At 27.7% G+C, this 23,039-nt stretch overlaps 1 protein-coding gene across 1 annotated transcript in view; it reads right to left on the bottom strand.

Moving 5' to 3' along the window:
* Positions 1 to 203: 203 nt before the first annotated feature.
* Positions 204 to 23,039, bottom strand: part of LOC121116677 (kelch-like protein 36) — a 28,503-nt gene continuing 5,667 nt past the window's right edge. The window contains exons 4-6 of the mRNA XM_040710955.2: positions 12,845 to 13,141; positions 12,398 to 12,608; positions 204 to 669 (exon numbers count right to left, since the gene is read on the bottom strand). Coding sequence (XP_040566889.1) covers positions 599 to 669; positions 12,398 to 12,608; positions 12,845 to 13,141 — 579 coding nt within the window. The 3' untranslated portion in view covers positions 204 to 598. The remainder of the gene's footprint in view (positions 670 to 12,397; positions 12,609 to 12,844; positions 13,142 to 23,039) is intronic.

The raw sequence follows: 23,039 nt of genomic DNA on the forward strand, positions 1-23,039 counted from the left end.
ATGACCTGAATTTTGTTGCATAGTGTAACCAAGTATTTGAAAACACTTGTTTTTGTACCCTGAGATCAAGTCAATCATATTTTCGATTGCTTTATAAATGAAATATAGTAAAATATAAAATTTGATACATTTCTAGAAAAAAATACCAATTTCAAGTCAATGAGTATTTCGGTTATTTAAAAAAAAATAAAAACAAAATTAAATAATGACAAAGTTTTATACTTATTATTGAGATATTTTTATAATAAAAACGCATACAAATAATTAATTGAAACCTGGATAACTAATTTCAGAATATGTTAATTAATCATAAACTTTTTTTTGCTAAAAATACTAAGGATATGTTATAAAATTTTATGACAGTTTGAGTAAAAATATGATATGCACTAGATATTACAAGAATAAATCAGTCTATAAATTGAATAAACACAACAGGAAAAGAAGGAAGGGATAAATATTTTTTTTTAACTTTTATTACAGTAAATTGTATAAATTGAACACAAATAGTATTCATTTAAAAAAAGATATTTATATAAGTGGAAATATATATGTACAAACATTAAAGATACGAATGGTACTAAAATATTTATATAAGGAATTAATCTTCTTTAAACTCTTGACTTTTCATCATATAAAGAGGCATATCAATTAAGCAACATCTCATCCAACCTATAAAAAAATATAATTAATTAAAAAGTGTTTTTCTTATTTAATTATAATTGTATTGTATCTCAGCATTAGTAGAAATACATATGAGAATGGTATTTCTATATAAGATCTACACAAGTTGTAACTTGTACAAGTTCTTTTTTAAAATATAATATTATCATTTTGTTTTAATTTGTTTAAGTTACTTATAGTATTGACGTACACCTTGTATACCTTAACGTACGCTCTTAATTTTTTCCTGAGTGTTAGGCGTAAGTAAAAACAATGTTTCTCATAAGATATAACTAAAAATATTTTAACTTAAAGCGGCTCTCGAACCGCTAATATCTTTTAAAAATTTCGAATGTCAATTTTAGTATGTGCTCCGAGTCAGCTTGTATCTCAAAAACTCTAAGAATTACTTTAATTAGTTATGTATTTACAAGTAATATAACTCATGGAATTTGAATTTTATAATGTATTAGAGAATACTTATTATTTACTCATTTTTCAAAACATAAACAATTAGCCATGCATATATAATTCGATTATTGGATTATCCTTAGTACAAATACTCACAAGGATGTCCAAATAAATAAAAAAAATATTTAAGAGGTTACAACAAAACAAACGAAATGGGGTAGAACTTTAATGTTGTTTAAAAAGTTGAAAGCTACATTTCATGAGATTCAATTTTGTATACCAAAATCTACCTCTCTTGATAATCTCGACCTCATTCGACCAAAATCTTTCCCTTGCTTTTGTAGCCTATATTTTTTTACTACATATAGCCCGGACCTGTACTACTGCAATTTCTATCCCTGGGGAAGAGTCAAATTGAGTGCTGTCCATGTATCATTCGTCGGTGGAGCACTTGAAGAAGTTCATTACCACTACAATGGCAATGCTGGATTCGCACAAGGTCCCCCTGATTTGCTGGCGCCGCATGGCCAATGTTATCAAGAGAGGATAATTTTTATTATAAATAATTGAATGTCATTAAATGTAACCTTCAAATAATAAAACAGTAATGCTCCCAATCTATCTCGTTTGTTTGTTATAAGCTTTTAAAGATTTATCCAATTTATTTGGATCACCCAATTATTTGGCTGTAATTGGAACAATTTGCTTATACAAGTTAAAACTAGTACATGACATGTATAAAGAATTAAACTTTCTTGATACATACTTCATATCTTTTCTTTAGATATGTATGTATCGATATAAATTTGATAAAAAGTTTGTATGTTTGTCTAAATGTTTGTAGAGGTTACAGTTTTGAGAGTCCGTTTATTATCACTAAAATTGTATGACTTCTTGTTTTATAAAATAAAAATACAGTAACAAACTTGTGTAGCTAAAAGTAAGTGTTTTACATTTTATATACAAAATCAATCATAAACCACAGTCGGTTATACGTTGGATGTTATTAAGTTTAAAGTCAATAGGACATCAATTTGTTCATTGCATAAATTGTAAATCTTATTTTAAGTTAGCAAATTGTATAATTTTCTTATACAAGTTATAACTTGTACACAACCTATACGAAAACCAAAAAAATATAATATTTTTATATATTCAATCTCACCTATTCAATCTTAATACTCAAAATAAAGAAATTTACCGTGAAAGAAAGAACGAAGAAGGTAAAGTTTGGAAGATTAATTTATGATATTATAAATCATTGTCGAAAAAACTTTTTTCCTATATGTTTATGGGGGGGGATATCTAGAATTATTATTTTTTAGCACTTTTCAATATTTCATGTTAAGTCCATCTTGAATAACCCCTTCAATTTTGTTTTAAAGTAACATTAACTTGAACACTAACTTATCTTTCAAATCCTAACACGATTACTTTATATAATATTTATTCACCCAAACATTAAAATGTCAACTTTAAAAATATGAAACTTTATTTTCCCTTAGAATATATAAAAAAATATACTATCAGCATCAGTGAAAAAAGTGATTAATTTTTATCATTTTACTTTAAAACTCTAAATTCTTAATTTAAAATAATAGAATGGATCACACTTAATCTGCATCTTAAGGGACCAAAAAAATCCGACCACTATTGTTAAAATCTGACTTATTGAACTAATTGCAAAAGTATTATATTATAAATAATTAAATATAGACTATAATATACAGGAATATTGGTATTTGGTATTAACACCTTAACTGGCTCATATTTTAATTGCTCAGTAGGGTGATTACTATTATGTTTGATTTATATTAGTCATAAGAACAGATATACATTCAATACAATTATTAGATGTCATCAATATAAATGGAGAATGGCAATGTTTGGAAGAAAATCAATTCTACCAGAGGCATATTAACAGTGGAATCAAAGTTTGTAATTTTAAGGTCAAAAAGTCACCTTTAAATTGAAAAGCCTCTAGAAAATGATCCAGAACAACAAGCTAAACTCTGCATTTACATGTAACTGAATTTGAGTCTGGCCATAATTCTTTGGGTGAGTCAGAATTAATTTATTTCTCATTTTCTTCATCTTCTAATTCAAGCCAAATAAAAGAAGAACAAAAATCAAAACAGTCAGTCTACAGGAGCACACTGACAATGTTTTGATCAATAAGATACATGATATTCTTACTACCATATTTAAATACGGATATATATTGTACACAAGCTATTTAGATATCTATTATCGAGTCATAAGAAAATGAATGAAAATAAGGGCAAGATTTTTCAAAAGATACAAAGTGGATATTATTATTGTATTTATTTTTTCTAGTAGAAAACTAAGAAGAGAAATATATGTGACGTAGTTCAGCTAAAAAATGCCAGTTTGAAAATCAAATTTAGTGTCTTAAATTATAAAATGTTTCGAAGGCCGTATAATATTGCATTTATTATTGAGCATATAAATGGGATTGTAAAGTATATACAAGACAATATCATATCAAAAGAGATGTCAAAATATATTCGCTGTTAACATCCAATTCTCGAACCCCATAGAAACATACCATAAATTTTCTTATTTACAAACCATCAACCATACTTAAATAGAGTTAGTTATTTCTTCAACATATATTAATAAATTAAGAGTTCTTTCGAAATTATTGTAATCAATAAATAATAGATACTATTAACAGAAGCAAAAACCTTGGATGGTGAGTGATTTCAAGAACTTATAAGAATTATGCCAGGTATAACTTAATTATAAAATAACTTCTTATTGGCCTCAAATCAAGTGGAAGAAGGTATAGAACTTACATCAAATACAATTAAATTTATGTGTAATATATGTACAAATTCTTTAATTTTATATTGCAAGAGAGTCTTATTATCTTAGTTACAGAATGTGATTAAATATCTAATTCTTGGCAAATAATTGGTTTTAAATTCAAAATTATATTATATTATTTTTTATAGAATTGTTGATCTCAGTTAGCAAGATTTTATGAGATAAGTAAACGAAGAAAAAACCCATTGTAATTTTGAAAAATCGAACCATAACATCTCCAGATCTAACCAAAATGCATGAAAGGCTTTGAAACTTACGAAAAGCTACAAAAACGATCAAAAACAGTAGAATTTTAAATTTCATGTTAATTGGAAAAAATAAAGTTTAATATTATAAAATTTTTGTAAGTAAGAATCATTTATTAAAAAAATCTTTCAAGTTTAAAAATAGAAGTATACTCGTATATATTTACATATAAAACCACAGATTTATACAAAATCTCTTCATTACTGCAAATCCTTATTGATTTTTTTTTAGTTTCTAGGACAATTGGTCTGATTTTTTTCCAAAAGGACATATAGCCGACGGATAATTTTTGAATGGACATTTCACTAAATGAAATTTTGCCAAATGACAAATTGCCAAACGGATTTTTCGCCAAATCACCATTTGAGACAGTTCGCCGAAAATAAATTTTAATATATTGATGTATTCGATCATATATTTAATTCATTGTTTTAATGCTATACATGTCATATAAGTATATTAATTGTTGTTATTTTGCAAAATAATAACATATTTTTTCTATTATATATTCACAAATAATCATTACATTAACACAACATAGTTGTATGTTAGGCAAATCTAGCTAGAATATTTGCCGTTAGGTTACTTTAAATAAATTAAATAATTAATAAACATGAAATCAATTCAGATGAAAGAAGTGCTAATCTCTAATCTGGTATGAAATTGATTTTCATTCGATATGACGGATTCTTCATATTGATGAATACTCTTGGATTGAAAAAAACATAATGTCAGGAAAAAACAGGCAACTTTATGGGCAAGCCACAGCTTTTCTCTGATATTATGCTTCTCAGTCAGTCCATGAGTATCTTCCAATATGAATTTTCTCTCATGCCGAATGATAAAATGACGTACCGAGTGAGAACTGAGACCTGCCCCTAAGTATTCATTAAAATACTCGTATTTGATCAGGATGATGTTTAACATATAAAATTTTATTTTAAAATATTTTAAACAATGCACATTAATTTTGAATCTGGCATTCGTCAGCCTAAGTGACAGCCTCCAACTACCTCTGGAACCCCTGGCACAATTGTCAACATAATTCTTTTTTCATGATCCTCCACTGCTGATTAACGGAGGTCTTCAGGGTATTAATATTCGGGTTGCGGAATTTGCAGGCTTTTTCCTCAATTTGCCACTAAATGGAGTAATCCAGTGGATTCATATATGGGCTTTGAGGGGGCCAAAGGTTCATGTTACTACACATCCAATCTTGTATAACATAGCAGTATGGCCCGGAGCCTCGTCCTGTTGAAATACGTCCGTGGCCTTGTTGGACTTCTTCGTAGCCTTGGTGATATATGAGACCACATTTTCCTTTAACACCAACAAGTTGGCAGCAGTAACCAATATCCACCCGGAAACCAAATTGAAGGAATTTGTTCTCCAGTTGATACCATAACCCTCAAGATCATCATTGAGGCCGGATGTTTGGTCTTGGTGACTGTCCTGATGCTGTTGTCAGCCTTGTCAATGCATACCATTAGATTATTTTGTTTTTTTAGACGGCGTCATAGGTAAAGTTATTTTCATCAGAGAAGAAATATCTTGTTGCTGTTGTGCTTCAGATCATTCAAGAGATGTTGACATCACTGAAGATGGAATTATTTCTAACAAAATAATTTGAGGGTCCTCTCAATTCTTATAAGCAACCTTCCTCCGGCTTTTCAGATGGCCAGGTTCACAGTAGACCAATGCACCTTCTTCGATGCATCCTTATCGTTGGGTTGACCTTAAAGTCCTCCATGATGTCTTCAGGCTTTACGTTGGTGAGTCTTCCACTCTTGGGATTGTCGCTAAGGTTGTCCCCATCAGCTGAACGATTTCTGACCTGACAAACTGTGGCCTTTCTCACGTTTCTTGTCTTTATGAAGTCCGAGGTGGTTCTCTTGGCGCTGATTAAATTGCCTACGATGGCTCTTCTTGCCTCCATCGCAACATATACATATTTTTTGTTAACATCAATTAAAAGGGTTAGAATCTCAGCTATTCAATATTAAACGAACTTTTAAGATTTAAACAACCAAACCTTTTCAAAACTGTATTATTAGAAGGTCTCAGTACTTTTTCTACACCCAATAAGAAGCATATCTTAAATTCTCCTTAATAAAATAAAAGTGGGTTATCCCACATACCATGCGTGAAAATGCAATTTATGTATTACAATTTTCAAACCTCTACAATTATCGCTTTCAAATTGAAGAGATACTGTATTCTAAAGGTGTTTTTTTTTTTTTTGGGGGGAGAGAAAAGTGGCCTCATTAGTAATTTTTTCTGATATCTAAAACTCTATTTATCTAGAAATTTTCCTTTCTACAACCAACACATATTTTCATTTAATGAAACTTATTTACATTAAATATGATAATTATTTAGGTTCAAATATTTTATAAAGCAAAGTTGATTCAAATAAATTATTACACGAGTATACCTATACTTACCCTAGCTGTAAGAACATGTTATGTTATTTTTTTTTCTAGAGATAGCATATATGCATAGTGTATAAGCATGCTAGAAGTGCTAAAGCAGAAATATCTTCTTCCATTCTCCTTTTTCATAGTCATTGCAGGGATAGATAAATAATAAGAATGCATGAACAACAAATTTTAAAAAACCTCAATAATTAATTCCCGAATTTATTAATAACTCAAAAACTAATTACGAATCCTTCTTTAAAAATTTAAAACAGGACAAATATAATATATTGATAGTACTGAAGTATCAAAGAAAAAAAGGTTGCGAGAAAATTAAATAAAACTTCAATTTCCAATTTCACACCTACATAGGAACCCATTCAATGTTGTACATAGGTATTCCATATATGCGTACACACAAAAAAATTAATTGTGACAAATGAAATATTACAGCCTTTCCTGGGCATGAAGTATTTTTTATATTATTGCTTGACATGCAAGATGTCTTAAAGAAAGTTTTGTCCCTGTAAGTAAGATGTAAATAAATTGTGTTCGTATTACATATTTAATCAAAGTTTTTGAGCAAGAAAAAGCAAACATAAAACAAAACAAAACTCTTTTGGTTCTTTAACCACTTGCCTTATAAATGTTAGTTTTCCTTTTAATTATACTATTATTAAGATTTTGTTTCATATTTGAACTTCCAAAGAATGGTCATTAGTGAAAATAAGTTTGGTAGAATATAATTTACTATATGGGATATGCTATTGGCGGAATGACAAAATATAGGTATAGAGTAAGTAGACTGTCCTATTTTAGGTTAATATTCCCCCTTCCCTTACATAAGTAATATGTTCCTCCTGTTTGTTCAACAATATGTACATTTTATAGTTTTGTCCACACTTCATACATAAATAAATTGTATGAATACGACAGCAGATACTTGAAATTCACTTTTAGCAATATTTTAATAATAAGGAAATAACTTCGCAATGCGAAGATTATATTATTGATTAGGAAGAGAGGGATTTCGACTTTTCAATTTACGCTTTAGAGGTTCATAAAAGTAAATTGGAAGGTGTCATTATGTCGAGAAAATTGTGAGTTGGTCTCATATGATGATGTATTCCAGGCAGAGGGGTGGGGGTGGTACTCGGAGTCGATATGTCGACTAAGGGATGAGTCTTGAGTGAATTACATCCTATTTAATTTAGCACTACAACTCTTTTTTGTTAATACCATGAACTTTTTCAGTATAATTACAATATGAGCAAAAAAGCTATTACGGAGAGGAACTTCTATGTCACCCCATCAACAGAAAATTACCATAAACATACATAAATAGAAATACACACACCAACGATTAATAAATTCGATTGTCTTTTCTAATCAGATCTATTACTTACAGTGCAAAAAACCAAGAGTCTTAAGAGCCGGTACGGAGTAATGATAGAAGTAGTTCTAAGACTGGACTGGACATAATAAATAAGGACTAACAAAGCACTTATTAAAACTGTCTCGTACACTGAATGAAATTGATTGGCGTATTCTTAACAAATATTTTGATAAATAAAAGATATTTCTTCACTCAGAGCAATAAATATAGCAAATTATATTGTAAAAATTTTTATAATTCGTAAAAAGAATAGTTTTTAGAGTTCTTTGACAGCATCACATTCTCAAATTAAGAGTCCTGAATCTAAAAGCTATTGTATCCATAGAACCGAATACATATTTTTCAAAATAGAACTTTCACGTTTAAGTTCCTTCTTCTGACTCAATTGTCGATAAACCCTGGATTGTGAAAGGTTTTCATTTTCATTGGTATAAGTTCTATTTCTTTCATATAGCCTTCAAAATTAGAAAAGTTATTTTATCAAAGCCGTTTGAATTTTAGAAAATCTGTTCGTAGCATATTTCATAATATGGTTTTCAAAGAAAAGCTTCACAGTTAATTAAGCTGTTTTAATATAATCAAAAGGGCTATGACTATAAAACTTCGTCTAAAGTTATTGTTTACATGCTTATTGATATAATTTTTTTGGGAAGGTTAGACTTTGATCATGAAATAATAATCTACAGGAAAATCAAAATAGTATTGTAAAAAAGACGTTGTTTTTTATACAAAAATTCACAGCAATTTATTGTTAATTCACATTTTTGTTTTTTCCCATGATCATGAATTATGTGAAGAGACAGGCTTTTTGTAATGGCACGAGGAGAAGGCGGAAGTAAGGCATATGGTATTACAGAATTAAGAGGCTTTTTAGAAATAAGCTGCCCGTTATACATTTTTGGAGGGAGAAAATAAATTACTTCTGTAAATAGGAGTACTTTCTACAATTAAAATAACATTAGTGGAAGGAAAATATTGTTTATTTTTTCATTATTTACGTTCATATATATTCGGTTTATTATGCAATTAAACAATTTACACCCAAAATAGGCCAAAATTCTCCTGATAAAAGGGATATACAAGCAACACCATGAAATAATAAATAATGAACTACAAAGAAGTTAGAGCACATGCAGCAAACACTTTTTATTTTTTACCTCACTTTTCCTTCACGCATTCATTATGACATCATGAAATGCCATCTTATTTATAAAGTGATGTCTCACAAAACCTTTCAAGATTGTAAGTATGAAAGTTCTATAAGATCTTCAAAAGTTGGTCAGGTTGATGAATATTAATGAGAAGAGGGGATCGATTGGCTTTTATAATGTTCTAAATCTTCTGAATTTCACTGGATCATTATTAAAAAACTTTCTTATAGTAAGATATGTATATTAAACATTTTTTTTTATTCTCTTCCCCACTGAAAATGGTTTATTTTCTACCAACTTTTTCTTATTAATATATATATATATACTACACATTAGTGATTCTACTTATTTCTCATTATTCCACCCTATGAAGTTTTATTTCGTAGTTTTAAAAACGAATTCCCTATTCTTTAATTTATTTGAAAAGGTAGAAAGTTACTTTTATAAAAATCATGATATATCGTTATGTACAGCGATTTATTGACAATCTAATGTATATATAGTCTGAAGTAGACATTTGTATTTGTTGAAACAATGAAACACATTGCTCACCCATTTATCCGGATATGTCAAGAAAAAGAAACAAACCAAGTATATAAAACGACAGTTTACTTATTATATAATCTATAACAGTTTTTTCTGGCAGTTATACATATATATAAACTGTATATCTTATATGTAGACTGAATCAAAATATGTATATTAGGGTGTCCCAAGACATATAACATACTTTTTTTTCTCAAAAGTTTAGAATGTATACCTCCACTTTTTTTTTATTTAATCACAGGTACTCAAATATGGAGGAAAATCTCACCAACAGATAAAGGTGCCAAGGACAATTTAAAGTCATTTCGATGACTTGATCGTAGAGTGGACTGGAAAATTTGCATTCTAATGAAGATTACAATGCTCAACCTACATTATTACTATAAGTAAACATATATCTAACAACATTATTTTATAGTCTAAATTTATTTTAAACTGTTGACGTAATAAGGATATTTTCATGGTGTATATTGCTGTGGCCATCCAACGACTTCATTTAATTTTTTTTTATCTTTATTCTCACCTAAAAATATAATACATAGTTCTATAAACTCCATCTTATAATCCCTCACAACTGATTTTATAGCTCACTGCGATAATATTCCCATAAATTTTCAATATCTGAAACTGATAGGTTACTTTTACTAATGACTGTAAGGAAACTATTTTGAAGGAATCTATTTTTTAACAATGATCTTTTAAGTTTTGGAAGAAACAAATATTTGAATTTTTTGTTCAAAGTTTCATTTTCACTTCAAACATACCTTTTAAAATCAATTCATGAATATCATGATGATTACAAGCAAATAAAATCATTTCTCTCTCAAATTTTAGCCCAGCGGCATAAGGGTACCATTAATACGACCAGTATTAGAAACTGTGGTATCACAACAAATAAATTGCACATTTTCTTTGACTTTCCAGTCTAAATTTTTTTCCATGTGTCAGAAAATCGACAAATTTTCTTCATTCATTTTCCTGTTATTCAAATTAGGCAGTAATTTTTCATCCCAAAGTAAAGCTACAACATCTGGTACTTCGTCTTTAAAATCAACTTTTATGGCATTTGCCCGATTAATGAATATTTAACCCCAATGAATCAATAGTTGCTTCAGGAATAAAGAAAATATCTCTCATACTTAATTGACACCTATTTAATGCAGCTACTAAGTTTGGAGTAAAAAAAATCTTTTTAATCATTTTTCGGTTTCTTATTTCATGTGAACTGTTTGTACTTGTTTATATATAAATCAGAAAAAAATTCAAACAGATTTTATATTATTTTGGAGCTCCTCGTCTTTAATTCCCTCTAAAGTTAAAATCAAACAAGGTCACCACATTTATCTAATTTGAAATTTAGAATATAATATGTAAAACCTAACTCTTTTTAAAATATAGACAGACTTATCAAAATATTATTATGATGAATAAAAAAGGTATTATTTATCAATTCTGAAGGATAAACTCAACATCATCACTTTATATAAAGTAGGCTGGACGATAAAAATTCAAACACGTTTTACTGAAATACTAGGAGATACTTGGAATTAGAGACACTAAAGTTTTATACAACAGACATACGTCTATATTTTAATATAGAACGAGTTAAGATGCATTGATGATAAGTACTTTTAGTGAAATCTTTATTTGAATATAAACTTCCCGGTCCACACTACAATCAAGTCAACGAATTTATTTTAAGCTCTCATCGGCACTTGTTATAGTTGTTTTGGATTCATTTTTTTAGCCCATATTAGCTGAGTAGATGAGATCAAATACTAAAAAAATAGGGGGATGCATTTTTTAAAGATTACTTTTGGTTTTTTGAGACACCTTAATCTATATATAACCCTACTATTACCCTCTTCACGTACTCTATTTGAGATCATAGTTGAAAAGCATTGTGTAGATAGGTAGGGGGAAACTTGATAAGTTACAAAATGATGTTGAAATATATTGAAGTATTTCAATGTTTTATATTAGATTAAGATCGAACAATATTTATAATATAAATTGGAGAAATTACCTCACAAAAGACTCTTCAGGACGTTGCTTTGTGTTAATCCTCTGTTAGTATTATAACCTTTGAGTGTATATATATATAAATTTTTTATTTCCTTTAAATCTACATTGTATTGCTAATACTTAAAATACGCTCGTAAAATATTAAGTTAAATTATGTGCAATTCTTTATGTAGCTAAATATGGCCTTGTTTAGGACTTATTAGTATCTTTAGACATTTTTTAATCGAGTGATTTTTTTTTACTGTTTTACATTGAAAGATTATTTTCTGGGATGTCTTATTTTCATAAAAGTATTTTAATTGACATTTACAAGTGCAAAATTAATTAACGTAATGATTGTAATTGTTTAATACTTAGATAAAAATGTTATATTTTTGTGCTAACTTATTTAACCAGCTGAGTAACTCTGTTTTTTTTTTTTTTACTAGCTGAGGATTTAAAAACATGATAAAAGTGAAAAATAAAATATAAATAAATAAATAAGAATAAAAAATACGATAAATTTTGAAGTACTTGTAACAAAAAACTTTCAAAATCTTGAAGAAAAGTTGACAATTTTTTTTTTTTTTTTTTTCACAATAATTCTTATTACAGTATACAGTTGCTATCTCAATTTTATGACATGTTTTGATGTCTGAGAAAAGGAAGTGTTGCAACTGTCCTTGGTCTTCTTTACTGTATATTAAAATACGTACCGCTCAGCTCTTTTGGTTTTGAATCAACCATCTTCCAGGTATTGTTGAGAGGATTATAAACCTCAATGCTCCTTAAATCTTGTTTTTCTCCCATTCCGCCAATAACCCATATCTTTCCTCGATAAAATACGACTCCTGGGCTTCGACGTGCATAGTTCATACTCTTCATTGACTTCCATGTTCTACTATTTGGCTCATAGGCTTCAACAGACTAAGATGACATTGATTTATTACTCAAAAAGCGCTTGTACATTTTATTTGTAGAATTGATAAATTATCATTTGTTCAATGGAATTACTTTTTTTGGCAAAATGAATTTAAACTAAGTTTTAATAATATATATTTGGGCAATGTGAATATAGAGGAAAAACTTAAATGTTATTTTTAACGAATGAAAGAAATCATTCAATTATCATTTCACAGAAATTAATTTTCGTATAATTATACCTTCAGGTATACGTTGTTATTATTGTCATATCCACCAATAGCATAAACAGAGTCATGAGTTGCCAGGAGTCCGCAAGAGTCCCTTTTACTTAATGTTGGTTTAATGCGATACCATCCCATGTCCTCCTCCTGATCTTTGGAAAGATTATAAACTTCACAAGAGGAATGACCTTCTGATAAGCACCCGGCAGTGCAATATATCTTTGAATCCAGTACAGCTGCTCCAAGGAAGCTTCTACCTTCCGTCATTGATTCGTGTCTTATCCAATCTCCAAAGTCAGGATCATACACTTCCATCTAAAGTGGAAAATATGTGGCCTTAATATTTGAAATGTAATAAAATTAATTTGAATTGAAACTCTAAAATAATCTTTTTATTTTACCTTTAAATTGAATTAACTTAAAATTGTATGAACCTATATAGAATACATATGTACCTATATAAAATTTAAGTATGCAATCTTGCAGGGTAAAAGTTTATGCTCTTGTAAATTTCATAATTTTTGTTTATTTCAAAGTTTCATCAAATATATTTAATAGAAAATATACACAAAAATTCAAATCAATAAATAGATTAATAGTGTGATTTCTGCTGGAACAATGCACAAGGGATAAATTATTCTCAAAAAAAAAAATTCTATACTTTTTTTTCAAGGTTAGGATGATTTTTCATGGATTTTTATTTTTTTTCCCTCAAAAATTGCCTTTCCACAAATTGAAAGTGTAAAATACTTGAAAAATTGAAGTATTTATTTTGGAGAGTACCATGGGAAAGCGGAAACAAAAAATATGGTTTTACAGAATTAAGATATTTTTTAACATCAACTGCTGGTTACATGATTTTATTTGGAGAATTTGTTTATTTTATTATTTGATTATTCACTTATTTAAATAAAAATTTCAATCCACAAAATTAACCTTCGGAATACACAACAAAAAACAACACAACATACTAGAGATACCATAATAAAAGGCTTCTTAATTTAAAAAAAATATTCTCTTTGTGCTCAACATCAACCTGTTTTAGGAAAAAAATTATTCAATTGATTCATATTTATTGGAGATGTATATAAAGTCATATAGTTTTTCAAACTAAATATTTGTGCTGTATACGACTTTCACACAGTTGATGAATGAAAGTGCCTACTTTTTGGATGCAAAAAATATTTTAAGTACTTTAGAAAAATAGTTTTTAGTTTCCAGCTAAGCAGAAATGTATTAAATAATTTCTTAGACAACGTAATGACAGCGGTAATGAATATAATTTCAAAGATACATGATGGTGATTGTCATAAAAAGTTGAAACTATAATACAATGTTAATTTTGATATGATACCGTTATCTTTCCTTTCGAGAGTACAAGGCGAATAAAAATCATCTGGAACCAATCAATAATTCTGAATCATGCCCCAAGTGTTATATTTTGTGAAATAATTAATATTGAGCGATTTACTATATGACTTCTTTTAAAACAAAGGAATAGACCGTATATCTATGTACATTACACATCATTTATCTTAATTAATTGTATGCAATCTGGTAAAAAAAACAACTATGTATAGCCACATCCATTCTTACGTATCCATATTAAAAATACTCTTTATGAGATTTACATGGAAGTTTGATACCCTTCAGCAATATTGAATTATTTTTCAATGACATATATTTTTTTTTCTCTTTTACTTTATAAAAAGTTTCCCGTTTAATCCATTGTTCGACTATGTGTACATTTGTTTTTGCCACTCCACATAACAGTAATTTATATTACTTCAGCCACTTCAAATAAAATTTAGAACTTAGCTCTGATACTTTTTCCATTCGATTTTGTTGTTTAGAGAAGTCACTTTTATATGGTTATAAAGGTAAAAAAACGAAACTTGAAGACTGAAACTTTGCAAGCAAAACTCCTTCATTCAAATAATAAAGAAAATCGAATTCACAGGTCACTCTAAAAATTAGACACCCTTCTACACACGCTGAAATAAAAAATTGAAAGAATTTGACCTCTTTTGTGACCTCAAAATAGTCCTTTATAAGCTTAAAATGCAAAATAACTATTTTTTTTTTAATAGTCTTTATTTGATTTAATCATTACCTAAAGGTGACTATTACCTGTACATAAAAACATAGATACAAACATTAGAGTGGTGTACATACCAATATATAATAGATATATTAGATTACAATTTTATATAACAATCTATCACTAGTATAAAAAAATTATATCCCCCCCCAAACAACAATCACAACCAGTGGTGCTACAGGGAAAACAATAAACCTGTCCTCAGATTCGTGGTCAAGATAACAAATACACCTGTTCATATTAGAAATACAACAAACTTATATTTTTGTGACATTTAATGTTTTCATAATTGGATCTTGCAATCACGTTTTGCAATGGATTTGGATCCAATTTTGAACAGAAGAGCCATGTCGTTAAAGCCATAATTTTTTTTCTCTTGTGGGAGCCTCCTCCCTAGGTAGTGAGTGAGTCTTTTAGCCATTATAACCCATATTCCTTCTAAATATTCACAGTCACGAAAAACATGGGCGACCGTTTTGTTTTTGTTGTAGTCTTTACAAGGCGTGGCTCTCTCTCTCTCTAAAATACTCCAAGGGCGACCTGGTATCTCAGGTAGGACTGCTTAGGAGTGAGATATGGATCGAATAATGACCTCACATATTGTTTCTGAATCATTCTATCCTTTATTTTGCATTTTAAAGTGTTGCAGATATCAATATATAACTATTATTTGAAGCATAAAAAGCTTATAATAATGACGACATTCGCAAGTTTTTTCTTATTACATTGAAAATTCAAAACCCTTTTTTTTTTCCTGCAAAATGACTCCTAAACCCGCTTTGAGACATACCAAACAGTTAAAGAATAAATAACAGGTTCAATGTTATATCAATTTTTCTATATTTTTCTTTCATCCTCGTCGCCACTATAATATCGCACTTGAGAGGTTTTTGTCAGTTTAAAGCATACACACGACTGACATGTTTATAAAAAATAAGAATGAATTAATCTTATAATCAGCCAGTCAGCATGGTTAGCATTATATGACTGATAGCCGCATATATAAATATATTACTTTCAGACTAGCAGACTATTTTTAAACATCGTAAAATTTATATCTGTAAGCATAAAGCTACTTAGAGCAATTATTTCTTTCATTTTCCTTTCTTTGAAACGTATATCTAATATAATAAATATAAAGACCTAACATCCTCTCATTTTGACATGAAGAACTGTGATCATACTTCTATAAAGAGGCTCTTTTGGGAAATATCTGTATACATACTACATATATTTTAAAGTAGTAACTTCAAAGTGAATTTGTACTTTGAGATCTCTTAGTGCAATTCCTTTGATTATCCATTGTGTGTGTGTTGGTACAAAAAAGGAAGGAAGTTAATATTATTTCACTATTCTTAAGACCTGAAAGGCTACATAGAGTTTCTAAAAAGGACCTTTTAACTCTTAGGTGGACAAAATTATAATGATATTTTCATCAATCTAATTGGATTTTTTCGTGGTTCTAACGTAGACCAAGTGTCAAAAACAGATTAGTGTCATAATATTTCAATGTAACAACTTAAATGTTACTTTCAGACCAGACCTGGAACTTTACCTTCTTTTTTTTTTCTCATACTAACTGGGAGATAGATCATTATAATAGTTTATTAATAACATCAAATATAATGCATAATTATGCAATTGTTATAAATGGCATGCAGTCATTTGAGAAAGGCTATTCTCAGAGGAGATAAAATTTGGTCCAATACTTTTCAGTGAGATTAACCTCAGCAACATTTTTATATAATGAACAACATAAAAATGGATAACTTCATTACATCACCACAATGTCTATAAAGATTGCAAACTTCTACTCAGAGATATTAAAGAAAAAAATTCACGTATATGTTCATAAAGTCAAAAATTCTTAATGAATCTAACATTTACGTTCATGATATTAAGAAAAATAAGGATCTGAGAATGTGCATTTTTTTCAAAATCTTACTCCACGAAGACCCATTGATCGAAATGTTTAATGCCATCAAAGTTAATGAGTTTTGTCAAAATTTTCTTTCACAAAAGATTACGGACTTAAGACCAAGAGTTAAGAGACTAAGAAGAACCTTATTTGTTCTTGCTAGAATTCTCAAATTTGATTTTACATTTAGTATTTTGTAACAAATTACTATTTTAGAAGAATAAACAATTTTAGAAAAATATTGAAAGTGTTTCCTTTTTTTTTGGACTTTTTCTTTTAATTTGTTTCTAATATAAGAAAAATTGCAGAGAACATTTAAAGGCATCTTATCTTTTTATCCATCATAAACAAAAAAAATATTGAATATGTTGTGTACATTTGTTCCAACAGAATAAAATAAAATAATTTGAGAATCAAATAGGAATTGAATTGAGAAAAAGAATATATTGGTTTCTTTTTTATCAGACCTATGTATGAGTAATTTTACTGTTTATTGCAATGCAAGGACTTATCTACTGCTATGTTTAAACGTCAACACATAGCATTAGATAAGTCCTAAAATTGGAATAACAATAAAATTGTTAATACAATTCAAGTGTGGGGACAAGCAAAAAAGTTATAGTGTGCCTTTTATAAAATTGGTCTAAAACTACATATGAAAAACAGCTTTCCTGAAATGGTTCACATTTTCCTTGTTCTTTTTAATGTTTTCATAGGACTGAGAAAATTAAAAGCGTGAGATTATGATCCACAAATCAAGAGAATCAGAAAAAATCTTAACATAGATTGTAAATATTTTGGTTCCAAATCAAAAATAAGTATCAATATTTGTAAACTCAGTTTTTCAAAATTATCTAGAGCAGTGATTCTCAACCTTTTAATGACAGCAGAGCCTCTAGGCATGTAATTAGTGTAAGAAATCAGTATCACTTTAGGATCAAGATCCTTTACCATTATTAATCAAAAAATTGAATTTTTAAACAAAAACCTGCTGTTTTTCAATAGTTAAATACTTTGTGTGTCTAAAATAAGTCAATTTTGTTTAATTTTTGGTAACCCATTTAGTTATAAACAATGATTTAATAAAAAATTGTGTTTTATTTTGTATAATTATATAACATGCGTATATCAAGTGGAATTTGGTTATTACTAGCAGTAATAATCGCCATTGGTCGAAGTTATTTGTTAAACTATAAGTCAGTGTACTAAAATCCTCCAAAAGTCGTATTTTTTTCCCACAATTCAATTTTATTATCCCGTTGTGAACATTAATTTCTTTGGCATTCTCTTCATCTTTTTTAAACAATATTTTTTTCTCATATATGTAAATTAGTTTTTAATATATAATAGGAACGTGCAAGCTTTAGCTATACACGCCCCTTGCTACATTGTTATTTCTACAGTTAACGAAGATATTAAACTCATGTTCATAAATTGGGCGTTGACAGACGGAGCAAGTTTTATAATTATACTTGCTTCAGTACACAGCATTGATTAGAGTTATTAGGCATCGACAAACTGACAGAAAACTAATAAACTTGTGTTTACATGTTACTTTTTTTTAAAATATGTTGTACTGAGCTTTATTTAATATTAAATAATTTTATCCAATTTATTTTACCCATATATACCTACCAAGTATTTATTATCATCATAAAATATTTAATCAATCTCTTATTCATTAAAACATAAGAGCTTGTTTGAAAATGAGAAATAGTTTAAATGCATTTCACTAAATAACTTTGGCAATTGTTCCTTTTTTTTAAAGGAATAGATAACATAATCACATTTCAATCAATTAAAACAAGATTGATTGATTACAATCAGCATATTTTATTTTATTTTTCAGCATATTTATGACTAGAATATAATCAAGTATGATTTTATTCTTAAAAGTTAAAGAAATATTAAAATTTGTTATACCTTTTCTTTAATTTTTAATAATAATAAAAATTTTCAGTACAACATATCAATATAAATAAACACTATAGTATTACAATTACTCTATCTGAGCCTTTAATGGTCTTTAAAGTCCAAACACATAATGTATATTCCCTTTTCTAGTAGATAATCAAACCTACCGACATTGAGTTTAACTGAATAAGTTAAATGGCATTCAAGTTTTGGAACCGCAAAATAAATATGTTCCGTATCCGATAAAATTGAAAAGTATTTTTGATTAGATGTAAAGAATTCAATGAACTTAATGATATTTAATTTTTGAATTTGTCATCCGGTACAAATGTATCATTTTTTACAATTAGACAAATGATTGACTCAATTATATTAAATTTGAATGCACATTACCGCAACCTTAAATTACATGTTCAAAAAACTAATTAAAGTTCTAATAAAATAATTTTTTTTCAATTTTACCTATAATATAATGCAATTGAAAAAAAGTATTAAAAATATTAGTTTTCATATATTATTCTTCATTTCACTGAATTTGTTATGATTAGAACCATTTTTTTGAAAAATATACAAGATAACAAAATAAATATTTGAGGTTTTGAGTGTACATTTGATCGTTATTTTCATAAATTTACATTCCTATAGATATTTTCCAAATATGGTTCTAAATTGAAAAGTTTACTCAAAAACTTGATTTTAAAAAAAGGCTCTAAATGCCAAACCTACTATGATTGAAAATACTCTTATTTTAATTCGATGTTAAAACTTTTTAAACATTTTTTTAAACTATTTTGATTTATACTTCATTATATATACATAGACTATATATTTTTTTAATTTTTATGATAAATTTACTCATAACTAACACTTTACTAATATACATTAATTAATTCACCACATAATTGATACTATCCTAATATTTTTTTTTATATCCAATATCCATACTATAGGAATGAAGGAGAAAGTTTAACATAACAACCAACGTTAATCAAATTCTACGTCAGGACTTTCGTTATTCTTCTAAAAAGACAAAAAGTGTGTCTTTGGATAGAATTTTCCTTGTCGTTGTGTAGACACAAATTTATAATAACTATTATAAAGTAAAATTTAATGTACTTTAGATGTTTTAAATTATACTGCGTACTTGTTTAATGAACCAATATTTGGATTTATAAGCCAAATGCATATTTGAACGCAATTATATATTCTTAAGTTTGCTACTATTTGATTATATTGTAGTTTCAAAGTTGTTGTTTTTTTTGTTTGTTTTTTGATAAAATGAATCCTACATTATCTTACGCTTTAGGAGGGAATATTTAATTATAAAATATGTACTCATTAAAAACAGATGATTTGATGGGGATTTATTAGAGTCAGTCATTCTTGGACTCGAACTAAAGTTAATGATTGATATGAGTACAAGTATTTTCTATGGATTTACTAGTTTAGGAGTGGTTTGTGTTTATTTCCTTATTCTCCTAAAAAACTGATTGCAGCTAAAGCAATGATATGTTATGATAGCTGAGCTGTTCTTCTCTCAAAAATTATTTTATATTGTATGGTTTATCAAGTTAATTTTCGGTTTCTTGTATTTTTACATATCGGTTGTTCATATTTTTTTAAAAACTAAATCAATAGATATTGCAGCACTGTGTGTTAACATAAAAAAAAAGAATATATAAAAAACCAATGCTTAGAATTTTTTAAATTCAAATTCGATTGTTATTGAAGTTTCTGCAATAACTGGAATAATAAATCGTCATCCATATCAAGGACATTTATTTATAGGTTTTGAATTAATTTTGCGTCTATTAACTATATAATATTCTAGTATCTTAGGGTTTAATTATTATTCGTGTTTGTTTTTTAGTCCTAGCTAGGATCGATGGACCGGCAAAATTAGTGCTATGACAGTTGAATAAATAAAAAGATGGAAACAATCAGAAAAATGAGTGAAAAGTAGTTAAGAAAAAAAAATTAGAAAACATAGCCCTAGGACCAATCTAAAATTAGAAAAGAGTTGAAGAATCGACAAGTGACAAGGACATACGTAAATATGATTTATTGTCTTAAGAATACTTTCGTGTAAGCATCCAAGAAAGATTAACTGCTAATAAAAAGCATAATTAGTCAATGGTTATGTTAGTGGAATAATACTGTGATATGTGACGCACCAACATCAATTCATACTGAGACTACATTTTATAAAAATGAAACGAAACCAGCTTTATATTCAATAAACGATTTTTATTATTTTTTTCTGTAGTTTTTATATACCACATTGTTAATTTTATTGTTTTTTTGTAACCTTTCCTCCCAAAAAGACAAAAGAAAGCCCGAAATCATTAGAGAAATAAGTAAATCAAACCAAATTTTCTTTATGTATTATTTATCACACTTATCACGTTATGAAAAATTTGAGTTATTATTCAAAAGGAAAACAGTGTTGACAAGATTATATGTATTTAAACGACCATGCCCAAAGAATATTCAAATTGAATAACGAGTTATAAGAGTGTTTACTTTAAAATGAGGTATTATAGCCAAAATTATTGTGTAGAAATACAAAGATGATATTTTTTTATATGTGATTATAAATTAACAAGAATTTGTAAAAACAGTTGATTTTCTTTTGAAAACGGAGCATATGATGTCTAGCATTTTGAAATCAAAATAGATCCTATATAATTTTTTAAAGTAGTTTTAATAACTTGACTGTTGTATGATTTATACCAGATGACTCTAAATATTATGAACTTAAAAAGTTATACTATATGATTTTGATATTTATAAAAATGTACATAATCCAAACCCTTTAAAATTTGTATCATTTCATATTCCCAATTATTGTGATATTGAGAAATTATATCAATTTAATGTATTTGATTATTAATTTCTAAGCAATAGTTAACGTTTGACATAAAAAAAATACATAAGGATAGATACCAAATGTTTTTTTTTTTTTTCAAATTTTCCGTTTCTTTCTTTCTGTCGAGGTAGTAGGTTGTTTAAATATCTCAACGTCTTACTTCATTTATCTATTGAAGTGAATAAATTATAAAACTCTTACGTATTAGGTAACACAATTTGATAGCTGACAAAAAATACAGTGTAAACGCTTATGCTAGTTATGTAACACCGAGATATGTAAGTATTAAATTCGTTTAATACTCTCGTTACAGTACAATTTCAAATTATATTTCATAGTCATGCATGATAAAGACAAAAAATCACAATTTAATTTTAATTTTTTTATTTCTATGAGTAGTAATTTATCTGGAAAAGTCATACATACAAAATTAATTAGATTCAATTATGTATAAAAATACATTCATTAGTGTGAAAACATTAGTCCATTTCACTTCTCCTACTCTTTAAAAAAAATCATGGCTCTGAAAAGTAAATTATTTTATGGAAATTATTTCCAAATATCAAAGGAAATATTATTTTTGAATATTATTAATGTCCTTCAAAAAAATCATGAGTGATTAAGCATGATGAATTTATGTCTCAAAATAAAGCATAAATTCAGGTGAAAAATATAATCAAATAAATTGAAAAGAATATTATCTAAAAATTAAGGAAAACAAAAATGTACGATAGACAATTTTACATTTTACCATTACTATATAAGTAGACTTAATATCGATAACAAGTCAACATAAAAGCAGGCTGGAATTATTTTTCTTCAAATATATCTGTAAACTAAAATAATACATTAAGTTAGGTCATTAAACAATAAAAACTCATTTTTTGGTTGCGTTAGATTCAAGTCACAGTCTGAATTGCTGTGTTATATGAGATCAGAATTAAGTAGCAATATCGCTAAAAAATCGATTTTAAAGAGTGATATATGTTATTCTATTTAAAGGGCATGGGTAGTAGTTTTGTATCAACTCGGGTTGACACGATTTGAGTCTGTGATCTTTCTGATAATTTATAAAAACTTCTTCTATACTCTGTAAAAATAGACTATAATGTAGTAACAAATTGCCTTATTACAAAGTAAGTAATAAATATCAACTCATCAGTGCTCATAAAGCAAAAAAAAAAAAAATAATAATAATATATCGCTGCAACAGTCCTACATGAAAAGTAAGCAAGAAATACTCAAAGTTAATACTAAGAGTAATATGTTGTTTTCTTTTGTTCCTTTTTCAATTTATCGACTAGAGTCGATCCTTTACAATTCAAGTCAACACAATAATAATTGAGAGACATGAACTTCAATTATCATACTACAGTTGTTGTATAAGGTCTTGGAGTAAGGTTTTCCTTGT

The sequence above is a fragment of the Lepeophtheirus salmonis genome, chromosome 1 (genome assembly GCF_016086655.4).
Source record: "Lepeophtheirus salmonis chromosome 1, UVic_Lsal_1.4, whole genome shotgun sequence".
In the NCBI taxonomy this organism is placed as follows: domain Eukaryota; kingdom Metazoa; phylum Arthropoda; class Copepoda; order Siphonostomatoida; family Caligidae; genus Lepeophtheirus; species Lepeophtheirus salmonis.